The sequence below is a fragment of the Odontesthes bonariensis genome, chromosome 17 (assembly GCF_027942865.1).
Source record: "Odontesthes bonariensis isolate fOdoBon6 chromosome 17, fOdoBon6.hap1, whole genome shotgun sequence".
Classification (NCBI taxonomy): domain Eukaryota; kingdom Metazoa; phylum Chordata; class Actinopteri; order Atheriniformes; family Atherinopsidae; genus Odontesthes; species Odontesthes bonariensis.
In genome coordinates, this window is record NC_134522.1 from 22385520 (window position 1) to 22402350 (window position 16831).

The 16831-nt window shown below is 40.4% G+C and overlaps 1 protein-coding gene across 1 annotated transcript; it reads right to left on the minus strand.

Moving 5' to 3' along the window:
• Window positions 1-1290: 1290 nt before the first annotated feature.
• On the minus strand, window positions 1291-16115 carry LOC142402567 (otoferlin). The gene is made up of 41 exons (XM_075488100.1): window positions 16070-16115; window positions 15503-15629; window positions 15348-15402; window positions 15133-15264; window positions 14990-15052; window positions 14797-14881; window positions 14535-14694; window positions 14249-14435; window positions 13964-14150; window positions 13490-13713; window positions 13045-13153; window positions 12766-12949; window positions 12352-12472; window positions 12155-12255; window positions 11961-12051; window positions 11746-11862; window positions 11493-11645; window positions 11155-11344; window positions 10824-10948; window positions 10569-10703; window positions 9482-9643; window positions 9283-9402; window positions 9018-9179; window positions 8537-8699; window positions 8298-8371; window positions 8083-8109; window positions 7840-7971; window positions 7585-7657; window positions 6447-6559; window positions 6187-6324; window positions 5863-5994; window positions 5609-5736; window positions 5326-5496; window positions 4854-5014; window positions 4512-4654; window positions 4304-4392; window positions 4037-4135; window positions 3619-3860; window positions 3238-3416; window positions 2195-2295; window positions 1291-1471 (listed from the first exon to the last, which is right to left on the minus strand). Exons 1-41 carry the CDS (start codon window positions 16113-16115, stop codon window positions 1291-1293), a joined length of 5382 nt encoding a protein of 1793 aa, XP_075344215.1.
• Window positions 16116-16831: the final 716 nt, after the last annotated feature.

Consider the following 16831-nt stretch of genomic DNA (forward strand, 5'->3'; position numbering starts at 1 on the left):
CTAAAAAAAAGAAGATCAATCCTCGACTTTGGCAGAGGACGCTCCCGCATGCTGATATAGCGAGAATGTTCAGGTTGGTGCTGAGGTGGCATTTATGAGCCAAATTACAAACTGTATCAACTCTCACGTTAAAGGATTACTTTTAACCTTTGATTATTTCCAGTGGCATAAACAAGTTATACTGTGTGTATTACTCACCAAAACATGGAAATCTCATCATAACACAGACAATGCAAAGTAACAAATCAATAACACCACAGTGCAAAAAATATATTTAATATTGTATGCAGTTAGCATTAGCCTCATTCGACAGCTCGCGGATATTTGGCTCCAAGCTTTTGCTTGCAGTTGTTGCTTTTCTTTAGTTTTTGTTTTTTTGTTCTCGATGGTGCATGTTCACAGATGTAAGCTTTGGAACCTGCAGGCCTTTGAAACTAAAAACTCCTTCCACGACATTACTGTACTTTTGAAGTATCCTTTATCAGCCTTTCTCCTTCTTTGCACCTGCATCATTAGTTTCCCATCCTGATAAACATAATTTCACAACTCAGGAAGCCTCTACTATGCTGTTGCTGCTGCGAGGTTTGTTGACCCTGTGTTGTTGGGCAGTTTTCTCTGTAGTCTTTATCTGAATTCACTCTCTAATCCAGTAAATAGACCAGGATTAATCTTTTACAGTAACATAACGCTCTATATTTTTTCCACTTCTGGTTTTCACTCTTCTGGCTCAACTTGGGGGCACTTCTTAGACCACCTCAGAGTTGTTTTGTTTCTAGAATGTAGGTACTGCATCGTAATTTTGGGAAGCACAAATCACTGTGCATACATGGTCATTTCCTTATTTCCACGTCCTCAGTGAAGACTGTCTCTCTCCTCTCCCACTACCTAAACATCCTTATCCATAAAAATAAAAACCTTAATGGTCTGTCATTTTAGATTTACTAAAGGTATGCAACATCCTGCCTGAAGAATCCTGTTACACTCCTGCCACCAAGTATCTACCTTAATTGTAAGTTGGATTTAAAGTTTACAAAACACCATTTTAATAAAGGCTTAGAAGATGTACCGTGAATATGTTTTTCAGAAGAAGAATACCAGAGAAATCGAGATTTCCGAGCAAGTCTTTTTAGTGTTGTTCCAGCTTGATCTACGCCTATCCTATCAATACTTTAATTCAAATGTTACGACTAAGGAAAAACGTGTAAATAGACAGGATGGAAGAAAGATAGTAAGAAATCATCTGGTTAGTGAAACCGCTGGAACCTTCTGCAGAAGGGTGTGAGCAACATCTCAAGCTCCCAGCATTTTCTTGACCATGTAACCAGGCATGCTGTACAGGAAAAGAGCCAGCATGGCCAGCAGCAGCAGAGCAGTGACAATCTTGATGGTCAGCCATTTATACTGGTTGCAGACCAAGTTTTTTATGGCTTTGAAGGGAGTGAGGAACCACAGAAGGCTGGTGTCTGGACGGCTGGAAGGACAGAAATGTGCATGTTCAGTAACACAGACTTCAAGTGCTATGGACCATTCTGTGACTATTACTCCTCTATTTCTAATTCTAATTTAAATGTAAATGCAGCTGAAACTACTGAAACAACGATGGAGCAATAAGCAAACAGGAAATAGTTTACAGTATTATCAGAAGCTGAGTGGGATTCTAGGTAGAAATTCACTGAATATTCAAAGAAATAGCAACTTACCATGTAAAGAAAGAAGATCCTAGCTGTACATGAGGCGCTCGCTTGAAGTTTACGCGTATGAATGTGTTTCCTCAATTTATGAAATTGCATTTCCTTAAAATTCTTTATGCACATTTATTGTTCTTTATGCAATTTTATTATTCTTTAGGCAAATCTATTATTTCTGATGCTTTAAGTGCTTGTTCAAGATGTTTTTTATCATACCTATTTAACGTTTTATTTATCAATCAGTTTATCATGATTTTATTCATCACAGCATTTATTTTGATGATTTTTTGTTCAATTTGGTTTCTTTTCTGAATAAAGCTTGACCTTGTGATTATTGTGTGTGTTCGTTTGCATGCGTGCTTGTGCGTGCGTGCGTGTGCGTGCGTGTGTATGCGTGCATGCACAGAGATCTTGTGTGTGCATGAGGGGTGAAAATAGAAGCCAAACAAACTGGACAATGTGACTGAGAAAAACAGGGGTTGATAACAGAAAAAACATTTTCATACTTGGGTTTCTCCAGCTGATCTGGTTCGTTGCGTCCCTCACCAGCCGGGCTTTTTTCTGCCTCCTCCCCTGTCAGAAGGTGCAGCTCTGCTTCCACTTTACCCTGGAGAGGCAAGAACCCTCTGTTAGTTTACATTAAAGTGTGTAATCTTATATGAGCCGGCGTGTCAAAGAACTCAACTGAGGAAACCGCTGAAGTTTGAAGTACAGTCTTAAGGTTCACACATAGCCTTAATTTGAGAGACCTCAGTTTGTCTCCAGTCAAAGACCATTGCTTCTGCTCTATGTTTTGATGAGTAAGTCCCATCTTTTTAACCATGGCGTTATGTTACTATTTCATGACTTGCACTTTTTTTTTTTTTTTGCTCTTTGCCTCCCCCTACAGTTGTAGGATGTAGGATGATGTGGTTCATGGCTGAAAACCACAGTTGTGAACTGCGGTATCTCAACCACCGGGAGCCCCAGGGCAGTTTACGGTTCCGTGTACTTCAAAACGATTCAGAAGTACATAGTTTTAAAGTTCACAAACTTCTCTAGCGTAGCATTTTGTATGACTCTACTTAGCAAATGTTGGCAAACGGTGAATCGTATCATTATACCTGCTACATTGTAGATTTTCCAACAATGGTAGTATGTTTAAATAGATATTTTAACTGTGGTGGCAGCTGCCAGTAGAAATACTGGATGTTTTTTTCTCAATTCTGTGCAGGCTAAAATGTGTTCAGAACTGGTCCAGTAACTAATGCTGTCTCACAGGGGAAAACGTGTAATTAGGACAACATGAAGGGATGGCATATTACACTGTGTCCTGCAGGCTTTTGTTGGACCACAGTTTCGGAGCAGGAGCCAATGAGTACACACGATTATAGTAGAGTCATTTAATCCGGTACTGAATGCCAATCAAAACTCTTTCCCTTTGCATCCAAAAGCCAGAGTAAGACGGTGTGGAATTTTCTGATCAGTGTAAAAGGGCCTTCTGTTAGTCATGTTGTCACGGTAGCACTAGCGTCACAGCAGTTTAGTTTCTGTTTTTGTTTTGACCCACCGTGAGCTCAAACTCATCCTCCTCATTTCTGGCCACAAAAGGCCACCACCCTTTGATCCTCTTCTGTTTGAAGATGGACACCGTGGGCATCTCTCCTTCATTTGTCACCATTTCGATGGTGCACTGCTTGGGAGTCTTTGCGCCACGTGGGAAACGGTTCAGGTCCAGCTCAATTGCCCCTGTGATGACATTTTTAAACTGAATTAAACACAGCATATGTGAATCAACAAAGTAGAAAAAAAACAGATTAGTCAGCTGCAATATTGATTAAATTTCATACAGTTTAATCAAATTCAGTCAGTCTCTCTAAAATATGATGAATCCAGTTTTTCAGAGTCTTGCTTGATAAACAAAACCTTTATAAATGTTTGTCTGCAATACCCAGGAAGTCATCTGCAGAGAAGTGGTCGGCATCCCACACTTGCAGATTAAGCCGAGCTGGAATCTTGTACTCAGTCTCATCCCAGGCAAACATGGACTCCTTTTTGGAGATGACAATCTTCTCCTCAGCCATAAGGTAGTCAAAGGGGAAGACAAAGCGCCAGTTAAAGTTGCCCTCTCCAGTGATGGAGTGATAGTGGACATCAGTGTCCTGTTTGTCCTCCTGCTGGCCTTTCAACCAACTGCAACGGGAAAAGCCGTGTCAGTGGATTGACAACTTTTCTTGAATTTAGAACTCATCATTGTCGCTTGAATCAAACTAAGAGTTAAATCCAGTTGTGTGTTTTTGCGTTGTGGGTTAGCCCCCGTCTGTTTGTGTGTCTAAAGTAGCAGGAAAGGGAGACACAATAACTCTCACCCTCGCACGAATATGTCACTTGATTTCTCGCCAGTGAAGATATCATCATCTTCCAGTACAACTTCATCAGTGTTCCAAATGATCACCCTCAGTTCAAACCTGCACACAAACAAAAGTGGTGTCGCAAATTTTTATTACCGTCTGTGGTAACATGTGAAAGCTACCACAGACGGTACATGAAGATAACATCTTAAGGTTTTGAACTTTACCAGCAGTATTTTGGACAATAATAGCTAAGACTGTGTATATGAAAACTTTGACCCATACGCCTTAGGTTTCCTCGGTGAAATGTCAAGTGCAGGCCCAGGTGCAGTCAAATCCTTGGGGAACATATCCACCCACATCTCAATTCTTCCCTACACACCGTTGAATATAAAGAAAACTTTGCCAATCAGGGTACAGACAAACAACAGAAAAAATCAATGATGACAAAGATGTCTGTTGGATTTACATTGACATTAATACATTAACGTACTTGTTCAATTCCTGGTTTATCAGGGTGAAGCAGTGGCCTGGTCTCCACATGCTCTGGAGCAAGTTTGCAGCCAGCTCGTGGGATTTCCTCCCAGTGCCTCAGCACAGTCAGAGCAAGGTGTTCGTCCGTCTGCTTCTTCAAACCTGACAAACATTGCCAAGCGTCTGAGTGATTCCTCTTTAAGAAAACACACTAACAATGTTTTAACATGAAGACACGTGGTAGTCTGCTCCATCAGTATTCTTCTATTGCCAACCTCATATTTTGCTTGTAGGAATGTGACCCGCCTCCTTCTAAGTAATTATGATCAAGGGTTGGAATAAACAGAACGTGATCAAATACCATTTTCATCCTCTATCTCAGTTGGTGCCATGAAGACACGGTTCTCCAACTTCACTCTTCCTCCAGGGCCGTAGTGCGGCCCGTCCAGTTTACCATCCTTACACAGCTTCGCCAGGATTTGTGAGGGTTTCATTGGGTCTCGCCACACGTTGTAACCATGGCTGCAGAGTGAACACAAAGAACAGTTATCTGAACAGTAACACACTATGAAAAAAAACTATAGACTCTATTTAACGAGTATGAACCTGGTTGCCTTGCGGAGAGTCTTAAAAGTTGTGTTGATGTTCAAAGTAAGAATCCAAACCACAATAGAATAAAATATTTGAAGGAACTTTTGAAAGTTAATCTTGCTATTCTGTGTCTTAAATATGAGGTAATATTAGTCGCTAAGTATCCCACAAATAAATGATTGAGTACAGTTTGCCTGCAGTCTCTCTTGTACTGTTGCAAGGAGTTCAGTTCTGTTTCTTACGTGGCGTAGTTGCATGAAATTCCACATGTGGCTCTGTGTTTGCTGTAGAAGCGGTTCTCCAGGTCAATCTTGGTTTCTCCAATCAGATCATCGGTTCCCACCAGGTCCCAGTCATAAATTGAAGCTGTTAGTGTGGAATCCATTGGAAATGTGGCCTCCACATCAAAGGATCTGAAAACATGAGAAATACACTTTCAATCTTTTCTACGATATGCAGAATAAAGTAAAAATTATCCGATAATGGCAATATTCTGCTCAGAAATATAGCCTTTGTGTCACTTACTTGCCAAACAAAGGGTTCAGTTGTTTTGAAATGTAGTTCTCTTTGTCTTTGATCTCTGTTTTTCCCAGTTTGATTGCAATGTAGGGATCAGCTTTCCCATTTATGTCTGCTGGATGCAGATCAGTCGCCTATCATAAAATGGAATTATTTCAATATTATGTCAATAACAACAATGAATATCCCCTTTGAACATGGCCTCTCTCTGAGAAATTAGTCACATCATAATGCGACAAATTGCAGAGCACACTGCTTACCCTGATGACATAAATGCGAACAAGGACATTGATGGGATCGTTGTGAGGAATGTTCTGAAACATTCCCATGTTGGAGTCAAAGCTCATGTCTCTGGGCATGTCATCTGACACTTTGTACATGCACAGTGAGCCCTGTGTTGGCACAGTTGAACAAATAAAAGAGTATATTTAAAAAATAACTTGCTACCAAAAATGACCACTTTTCAAGTATTTCAGATTCAAAGTATAACAAAAAGAACTCTTTTGTTAGCTGAATAAATCATCCTTGCTTTATGTGATTCTTCTCAGTTAAGTTTCAAATGGATCATGCAGACAGTGTCTTACTTTGAACTTCCCAACAATCCTGTCCTCGTCTGTCACATTTTGGTCGTCGTCATCGCCGCCCTTTCCTCTGAACAGGTTAAAAGTGTGCAGCCAGTCTTCAAAATTGTCAAAATCACTCTCCAGTTCCTTCGGGTATACCTTGTTCATAAACACAAAAATGAGTGTTTTTGAATGAACTTGCCTACGAATGTGGAACCTTGTTGAGATGACACAACCACCCGGATGATCATGTACATCCGACACATGCAGCTGTCCAGTACCTTCAGCTCATCCAGCTTTGGCTTTTTCTTCTCGAACGACTCAGCGAACTGCTTCTTCTTCTTTCCTTTTCCTTTCTTGGTGCCTTTAACTGGAGAGTCATCAGGTTTGATGTCTGAGTGCAGGTAAGCAGTCAGGACAGAATGGAGGGGGGGTACGGGGAGCGGGGTGAAGGAGCAGAGCACTTGAGACATGAATTCAACATGAAAGTTGTCCAAACCAGCTTTTACTGCATACAGCAAGCATACCAATGAATTGTATACTGGTGAAATATACAGTTCAGTGGGGATACTTGGTGGCAGGAGTGTAACAGGATCCTTCAGGCAGGATGTTGCATACTTTTTGTAATTCTAAAAATACAGACCAACAACTTTATTGGCTTTTGTCTTTATAAGGGAAATCTTCATAGATTACAAACAATTTCTACAATTTTCTATTAGAAATTGTTTCTGAGCAGCCAAGTTGGCAAGACAGTGAATTTGAATGTTTGAATATAGCATGTCACTAAAATGAATGCTCATCCTGTCAATCATCATGAAAATCATAAAAATGAATTGACTTGTTCGCTGCGTTCTTGTTGACAACTTTCATGGTCAGCATACAGCTAATATGCATAATATAAGATGATAAAAACAAAGTAGTTGTCCCACAAGTGGAAAATCGGATTCATGTCAGCATCTACGTGGAGGCACTCTTGGACTACGAAGACTACGAGGTTCGCTATTGCACTGAAGAAGAAAACAACAGAGTTAGTGAGCTGAGAAAAGATGCGTGAATTTAAAATCATGTAAGATATGTCGGATAGGCACTCATAATGAGCTAGTATGACGTTCTTTCGAGCTAAGAAATGAGAGGTGAATACTAAAATTGCCAGAAAGTTTAGATTTAAAAGAAAACTATCTGAAGTAAAAGCAAATTTAGTGGCTTTTCTCTCTGATCATGCAGCCTGATAAAGTTTAAACATACACACAGTTTGTACACTTGACAATATGAACATAAATAGTAAGGATTAATACAGTAATAACTGATTCAGGTTGACACAGAGACACAAGATATCATAATAATAAATGTAAATCTCATAATAGTAAATGTAAAACGGAAGAAAAATCCCAACTGGCCGCATTAAAGATCTGGCTTTACCTCCGCCATCTGCAATATCCATCTCATCTTTGTACTCTGAGTCTGAGAGAGCTGCTTCTTGAGCTTTGAGTGCCTGAAGGAGAAGAGGCTTAGTTCTTAACTTTACTTAGCAAACTTATCAACTTCCATAAAACATTTAGATCGAAATCTGGGCTGATTGAGCTATAAAAAAAGAAAGAAATTCAGGGCGTTTGGTTATACGTCATACTGAGTTAATATTTTCAGAATATAAGAACATAGACTACTGTTACTAACCTCAGTCAAAGTTTCAATGGAGGCAAAATATTTGGACCACCAGTCCAGCATGCTCTCATCAAGTTCCTCCTCTTCCGGCTCGTCACCCTTCTTCCTCTTCTTCTTTTTCCCCTTACCATCCTTGTCATCATCCTTGTTAGTCAAACCACTCATTGGTCAGGCTTTAAAACATCTTGAGTCTATGTGAAAATATCTAAATTTGATAGAAACTCTGCAAAAAGTAAGCGCAGGTGCTTTGCTTACCTCAACTTTGACCACGGCGTCCGAGCACTAGGGAAGAACAGCACATAGAATGTACAGTGTGAAATCATGAGCCAGTATCTTTCTGGACAGTTGAAAAATAGGATTCACATCTTGGCCCATGTGCATTCAAATCCATTGCTTCGATGAAAAATGATTGTTTGAACTCGTCTTATTCTTGAATTAAAGTTTCGTCAGATTTAAATTGGGAAACTTACAGAATCTAGTTTGACCACAGTTTCAATCTTCTTAAACGTAGGTTCAGGTTCCATGTTGACGACAATAATTTCCTCTGAAAGACAAACAAACAATGTGACCATTATGAAATTGTTATAAACCTCAAGGAAACCACTTTATTGCACATGCAAACTTGTGCTCCACCTTTCCATTTGAATTACAGCACTGCATGTTGTCCCTACACTGCAGTGAAGCCCCACTGTAATATCATTTCAGGTACCTGTTGTGGACCAGTTGTTGGCCTGCTTGTCTTTTCCCCTGTAGATGAACTTCCGCAGGGTGGAGACAGCATTAGAGCCAACCAAAGTGTAGCGGCCAAAAGCTCTGCAGTCCACAACTCGAATGTTCAGCGGCGGGTGGAGCAACTCGTTCTCAGGTAAATCCTGACACACAAATTCAGAGTTGGTTTAATTAACTTTCACACAGGAAGTTTACGGGGAAATGTGCTCAGTGGTAGTTTTTAAATATGTGTGTATTTAAGCTTTCAGTTTACTGAAGAATACTGGTGGATAGAATGTATTGCCTGCAGTCTGGCTGCTTGTTAGTATGATTATTCAAAATGTTACAGACAGACTTGCCCAATTTTGACACTCTTAATTGTTTATGTTGATGTGGATTTGTTTTAAATCTAGTCTTGGCAGAGGTACGCAGTCTTGGGCTGCTCTAAATGTCTGTATGATTGAAAAGAGATGATACAGTACCACTTCAAACCACTTGACCAGAGTGCTGAAGTTGGGGTTTTTCTTGTAGTTAGCAATGAGGGCAGACTGAACTCCCTTTCCTGCACATTCAATGTCCACACGAGGCCGATCCACCTGGGCGAGATTCACCCTTTTCAAGTCTCTCAAGCCCCAGAACAAGACCTGAAAGTAAAAAGCTGGTTTTACCAGTGCTGTACATTATAACAAATATATATTTTCAAAATAAACATATTTGACATTTTTTCAGGCACTGTGAAGCATTCACCTCAATCCTGTACTTGCTGAGCACTGGTCTGATCCCCAGTGGTACAGGCAGGATCGGACCACGGTCTATATCTGTGGGACCATCTATGGGAGGAAGGTCTGCTTTTCCATTGGGGCCGATCTAAGAGACGATTCAAAGCGATGTAAAAGCACTGCTGTGACGGAAACGTAAGCTCACAAGTGGACAGAAGAGAGCTAACCTGCAGTAGTTCAAAGGCTGCCAGCATCTCTCCAGCAGCGCAGTTCCCACGGTAGATCTGGTAGTACTCCAGTTGGGGAGGAAAGCGTGGGGGCCCGTAGTGCTCATCTGCCATCTTGACCACAGGCTTAGCAAAGGTTCTGCCCATGAAGTCAGCTTTACCCTGGGAGCATTCGACAACACGAATAAGTATGAAATCTGGACTAAATGTCTGAAAGTTTGCTCTTTTTCACATACCATATCCAATACGTCAGTGCTAATTTTCACTCTGTCTTTATTTTAAAAAAAAAGAAATGAAAGAAACCTGATTGTAGTGCAATGATTCATTTTTTCAGTAGACAGGAAGAAACATGCCTTGAGTTGCACATGTTTCTAGGCAGATGAGATAATAAAAAAAAACTGAAGGTTAAAAAGAAAAACAAAGCAAAACAAATAAACAAAAGCAACATCCTTAAAAATAACCAGTGAACTGCAAAACAGATGTATAATGTCATAGGATCCCTCCACAACTGCTTAATATCTCAACTATATCTTTCTTGCAGTTAGTGGTTATAAAGAGTCAAAAGTCCTGTTGGCCACATACAAAAGCACAAATTATCACTTAAAGGAATGCAACAGGGATAAGATTTTCAAGGAGGATCCATCTAGATGTCCTCACGGACATATCTTATTCCTCTTGCATGCCTTTCAATACAATATACTCTGCACACAATGCAGTGCTGCTACCGTACATCAATCCAATCCACACTCTACTTATCCAAAGGGTCATCCAAAACAATGGTGTTATTGTCAGGAGCAAATATAAAATTGTCAGTCAGCAAACATGTTCTTTTACAATATAAATCCTGCCATGTTGATAGTGATATTATAGCAGTTGCATGACAAAATATTGAGTGTATATCACATGCTGGTTTTAGAATCACAAGTATTACATTTCAAGTTAAAGACAGAATTATTAGGTTGATGAAGATGAAGAAGCATGATAAAACAGCTGCTACTTAGAAGTTAGAGGTGCACAAGGTCGAGCGTTTGTTCCCATTGATAAGAATTTCAACAGAGTGTAATCTCTATTTGAAAACAACCCTCACCACTGTGTCTTGGTCATAGATTTCAATGACAATGATCGGAGGGTCATCTCTCAGTTCACTGGCCTCCCCAAACAGCTCCACGTTCTCAAATACTAACAGCTGGTCCCATGTAGGGCAGAGAGTCTCAGCCAACACCTGCAAAAAAATAAAAAAAAAATCAGAAAAGCGTTTCAGGTGATTTAGAAGCTGCTATTCTGTGAGTCATATGTCAAGCTGGAAGCTATAGAGCCTATAAAGCCTTCTGAGCGCGCTCACCTCAGTGACTTGGCTTTGAGTTGAGAAGAAGACTCTTGCAAAGGGATCAGACAGACCTGTGCTGTCAGCGGCAAACAGGCTGCGAGCCTGGTACATGTGGACCCTGAGCTGGAAGATCTGTTTCACTGCAGAGAAACATTCAGTCCATCTAATTGTCTTTAGATAAGAAATACATACCTAAATTGCCTTTGTTGAGAATTGAAATCACTTTACATATCCTCATTGAATTGATATCAGATTTTCGAACGATGGAAACGTTTTTTGTTTTTTTTTAAAGTCTCTGTGTTGAAAGTAGGCATGGAAGAACTACTGAGCCAGATGACGGTCTTACTCATGTAGGTGAGGCTGATGGGAGGTGAAGCTGGCAGGCCAGGTCCTTTGGACAACTTGTTTTCCTCAAACCCATTGGGCAGGCCGCTCAGGTAGTCTTTACGCTGCCTGTTCAGACCCAGCCACAGGTAGATCTCTATCTTGGACTGCACTGTCCAGCCAGCTGGCCCGAAACCTTTCTTACCAGGGATCTTTATGAAACCGGATAACATAAAATAGTTTCACTGCTGCAGACAAATATTGGCGCAAATGATAAAAGGAATTGGGTAAATAGATAGAAGTGCATATCAGAGTCCATTATGTGTCCTGACTATTTCATCATATTTAGAGTATACTCACCCTGAGGAAGATAGTTTTGACTTTGCCACAGTCCTTTCCCTTCTCCTCATCAATACTGGAGTAAAGGATGTCTTTGGAAGGAACACGTGCATAAGCAATACGCTTCCCGTTACTTATCATCCATATGAAGACATCAGGAACGCTGTGCTGAGGCTGTTGTAAGAAAATAATCCGCATATTAAACACTTTATTGGAGTAACTACAAAATTATAAGTCAATGCAATAATTGTTGCATGTATGCTGTAAATCTTACTTCATCTGCCATGAAACGTAGCTTTGAGAGGAAGTTCTGAGCCAGCTTGAGTTTGTCCCTCACTGTGCTTTTTTTCACCTGTGACCTCATGGCCTTCGCTTGTTGACCTATGGCTTCCTAAAACCAGAGAGAAGTTCAGCAGTTTAGTAAGACAGAACAAATATTTATAATAAACATGGAAAGGGGGAAAAAGTTGCTATCTGTTGTCGACCCACCACTTCCGACAAGCACAGCTTTAGTCTCTCCCTGTCAAGTTTGGTTCTGCCCGACTGACTCTGGTCCTTATTTGCCAAGGAAAGAAACTGACTGAAAGAACAAGATTAACAAGATTTACAAGATTAGTCACAAGTTAGTGCTAATGTTTAAATTCTTAGATCAGATTAAATGATTTTTCTGCATGACCACATACTTGCATCCTTGGCTGAGTTCCTCAAGAACCCCTCTGAGCCTGCGCTCAGGGTAGGTTTTCTCTGTTTTGATGATCTCGTGCACATCATTTAGTCCATCTTCCTGTGGAAGCAGGTGAATATTTGACTCCAACTTATTCCGCTGCTGTAACTGTACCAACTGAAACACATTTTACTGTAAATAAAGCGCTTAACTTGCCAGTTTATCGGCAATGTTGTCCATCATGTTGGCATTGTACAGCCTCCTTCTCTGATCTTGCCAGTAACTCTTGATGTAAATACACGGCTTCCTCTCAAAATAGGGCAGATGGAAGTAGTTTCTGTGGATTAAAATGCGAACATGTAGTTTATTTAAAAAGGAAGCTGGTTTGTCAAACGTGGCATGAACAGTCCGATCTACTAATCTTACAGAAAGCTTCCAGAGGGCTATTTTTAGTAATGCCTTACAACTAGTGAGATATTGTAACATCCAAGCTAATTCGTACAAATCAAGGACTTAAAAATGTTGCTGCAGTCCATTCACATTACTTAATCAGCAACTTCTTGTTTGATAGGTGGTTTGTTTACACGCTGTTATCACTCTATGACTGTTTGATGATCTTATTGCCCTGACCGGTCGGTAATGACAGGTTTCATGGGTGGCGTAGATGCCACTGAAGACAGGTCTCCGTCATCATCCATCTCCTCGTCACTGGAGTTGTGGATCAATTCCGTTTCCTCCTCATCGCCATCGCCTCCACCCTTCTTCCCCTTCGTTTTCGGCTGGACAGCTCCATCAATCTCGTTTCCGTAGTAACCTGGTAACATCAGCATGGTTAATGCTACCTTATCTCTGTGCGTTTTTGTGTCTCACCAAATTCTGTTCAGATTGCAAATGCTGTAACAAAAATACCTATGGTGACCTCAAAGCTGATTGGCTTATCACCAATTTTTCTGTCAATCATTGTAGCCTCCAAGAAAGACCCAAAGAGAAAAAAATCCTCAACCTTGCCAGTAGCAGTCTGTTGAAAAAAAATGCACAAGTGGGAAAACAGGAGTTAACAAAGGCATTACTTCTTTTTGGCAGGAAGAATGTTTATAAAAAAAACATCCAAAACACTTGAATTCATTAAGTTCTGACAGATATTACTATGAGAACTTATCATGAGGGTTGCTCACTTGAATTTGTGAGGTCCCTAACAAAAGGAATCCACATTGATGCATACAGCTATCAATAATGCACCAGGGAGCCTAAATAAGGACTATTAATAATTCACAATAATCGCAGCACAATGGCCTGTAAGCAGATGAAACAATAAGCTTCCTCTGCATGGCTGCTCATCCAGGCAGGGACCCACCTCTGAGATGTTGGGCACTCCCTCCACCTGAACCTCTGTGGAGCTGCTAATGTCAGGCGAGGAGGGGTCCAGGATCTCTACACCCAGGCTGATGAGCAGACGGGCCCTAAAGGACACCCCCTCTCCCAGCCCCTCATTTAACTCCTGGTACTCGTCCATCAGGGTGTAGGTACGAGTGGAGCCGTACATGTTCACCCAGGCTGGTCCCAGTGTAGGAAGGAAGCCTGAGAAATACGAATAAGAATGATTTGCATCTGCTCATTTGGTAATTAAGCATAGAAACATGCATTAAGGTGACAGGGTAGACCTGATTCTAAGGGGAAACCATTCATCATTGATATTCCAATAGCACAAGGAAATCCTCTCTAACTAAATGTTTCCATCTCCCCCACTAGCTTTGAATCAGGTCATATGTTTGTGGGAGGAAAAGCTTTATGAGATAGACATTTTATTTAAGACTAAATGATAAATCACCTTTGTCCCCATCATTGGAAATCTTCCGTAGGTTCAAGAAGTGTGTTCCCATAGCGACATCATTCACTTTATCTGAGTCACGGATCTGGATCTTCATGCGTTTGCAGAGTGGTGGAAACATCTCAGTGAAAACAATTTGCTCATTCCAGATGGGCTCATAGCAGCTCTTTTGAACTGAAGTTTTCCCCTGTCATGGCAGATTGTAATCACACATGAGTTCTGATAATAAATAATCGACACACAAACAGGGAACAAGCATTAGTTGTGCTCTCTGTCAGCACTCACTTTCTGCCCAGCAAACAGGACTTGGACATACGGATCAACCAGGTCTTTATTTTCTCCAATGAAGGCCTTTTTGACGTTGGCCATGATGCTCGTGTTCATTCTCGGGAGTCCCTCTGCTCTGTAGATCTTCAGGTAATAACGAGCCCACTGTCGCTCTGCGGGAACCCCCTCTGGTAGTAACAGATTACTGACATAAAAAAAAAAAGGGGTATTTTTTTTTATGCAACAACTTGTCCGCTGATTAAGCAGTAGTAGTAATTGCTCAGGAAGTTATAATTTTTTTTACCCCTCTATGTCATCTTCTTCAGATTCATTTGCCTTGTGTGGAGTTTTTATGGTGTCCCCTTTAGCCACAACTGCAATATCGCATTTAACGTAGCCTTTACTACCCGCTGTGATGTCATCGGGGTCGGACAACAGGGCCCATTTGTGGTAAAACTGATGTTCTGCAAAACAAATGGAGAAATTAACTGACATCAGAGTTCTTGAAATAGATTGATGACTGCAAAGTTGATTTATTAGAAATAAAAATACCATTGACTGATTACCTGGCTGAGAATAGATCGTGCCCACATCCAGTTTAAAAGTTCCTACCAGCGTTCCACTACGCAGAAGATTTTTGGAGTGAATAACCTACAGGAAGGTTCAGCAAAACAGAAATTGCAACATTAAATATTCTGCTCTTGTGCCAAGTGGTCTATTTATATCAGTATGTTTTATGTTACACTAAAATTTACTTACAGACACTTTCAGGATTTTGTCAAACATAACATCTGGGGGGACGTGGAAGTCAAAAACAAAATACTGGGGAAGAGAAAATTTTGGAATTATATTTAATCTTATATTTAGAATTAAATTTCGTAGCAATATGTTGACTGACTCACTTCGTTGTAGTAAGGGCAGTTAGTTGACTCCTTCATTGAGGTGTACTTTTTATCTTCTCCGATCTCCACGCATACCATTGGATCCATGTTCAGTCCCACCAGCTGTCTGGCTTCAATCACTGTCACACTGACCTGAAAGTAAATGAGCATTTGATTGACATTATCACATCAATCACAACCCCTTTAATATTTACTCAACAGGGACTTTGCTTTACTTGGTAATCAACCGGTCTTCCAGAGCTGGGCTCCATCTTGATGTCTGGCTTTGATCTGAACAGAAAGGACTCAGAATGAATGCAAATCTTCAAATAAATGCACATAATTTGGAAAAAGCTATGGAAAATATCTAAAAAAAAGAAGCCATGCTTGCCTCTTATTGGATACGTTAGTGGTGACAGCAGTGACAGAGGCCAATGAGATGGTGTCAGGGTCTGGGCCACCTCCCATGAACATGCCTTGGCGATCCAGGTTCTCCGTCTCCAAAATGGCCGGTTCATCTGGACGTCACATAGAAGATGCACTATAAGGAAAACTTCTACGAACTTCTACGAGTTATTTATGTTGACACTAAAGACTTGCTGACAGCATGGAACAGGTTGGTACAACAGTGAGTTTCTATGAGACAGCATTATTCTCCAGATCATCTCTTGATTCATATCAGTGGCACTGTGTGACATGGAAATGTGTTGATATGCACCATTTAAATGCATTTTAGTTTACAGCTGGATTGATGAATGAAAGTCCAAAAAGCTACAACATAATGTAGAGCTCACAAAACAATATCCAAATGGATAAGAGCATTTTCAGGTTTAATAAAATGTTCTCAGATGGGGAAAATAAGCCTGATATTGGTTGGTACTCAGCAGGGCTTGTGTAATATCAGCCAGGACTTTTTCACTTCTTAGACCTGATCATGATAATCCATCTAAGCTGATACCTCCGTTTCTGTCCTCCTTGTTTCCACGGTGCTTGCTGCGCTTCATGGTTCAACACAACTCTTTGTGTGTTCTGTAAAAGAAATTTAAAGTGACTTACAGTTTCGTAGATGATAGGAAAAAAAATTATATTGTCAACAACACTGTACCAACTACTATTCATCAATTAAAAACCAATGATGAGTTGCATAGTTTTTTGCATGTTACTCTTGTTTTCTATGTGTCTACTACAGCCAGAGCTCTTCTTTTACCACCTGAGGGGCCACAAAGTATATTGCTGAAAAGCATTATTTGGCCTCAACAACAACAACATAAAAACGTCTGGAGGCAACTGGAAAATGCCAAAACACACAATAGAAAGCATTGTAACAGAACTAAAATGTAGCCCATCATCTGATATTTCAAGAGGGGTGTCAGTGTGTGACCACACCTCAGTGGGGCCTTTCAGTTGATTAAATCAGCTGACCGTAAAGCATCATCTGAAGAGGATACATTTCACATTCACTGTGAAAAAAAATAGGCTTGAACTGGATAAAATGAAGAAATTAATCAACAAAGGGCCCTCTATAAAGCAGCACAGTTGTAATATTAAAAAAGTTCATCTGTTTTTTTACATGATCAGGTGTGATCAGTATTTCAAATGCTGCCATGTAGGACTGCCACTACATCATATAGTTTCCTTATATTTTCAGAGTTATAAAAAACAGAAAAGTAAGAAAAGCATCTCTTTTAAACCAGCGTCTCATTGCTTAAAGCTTTAGAAA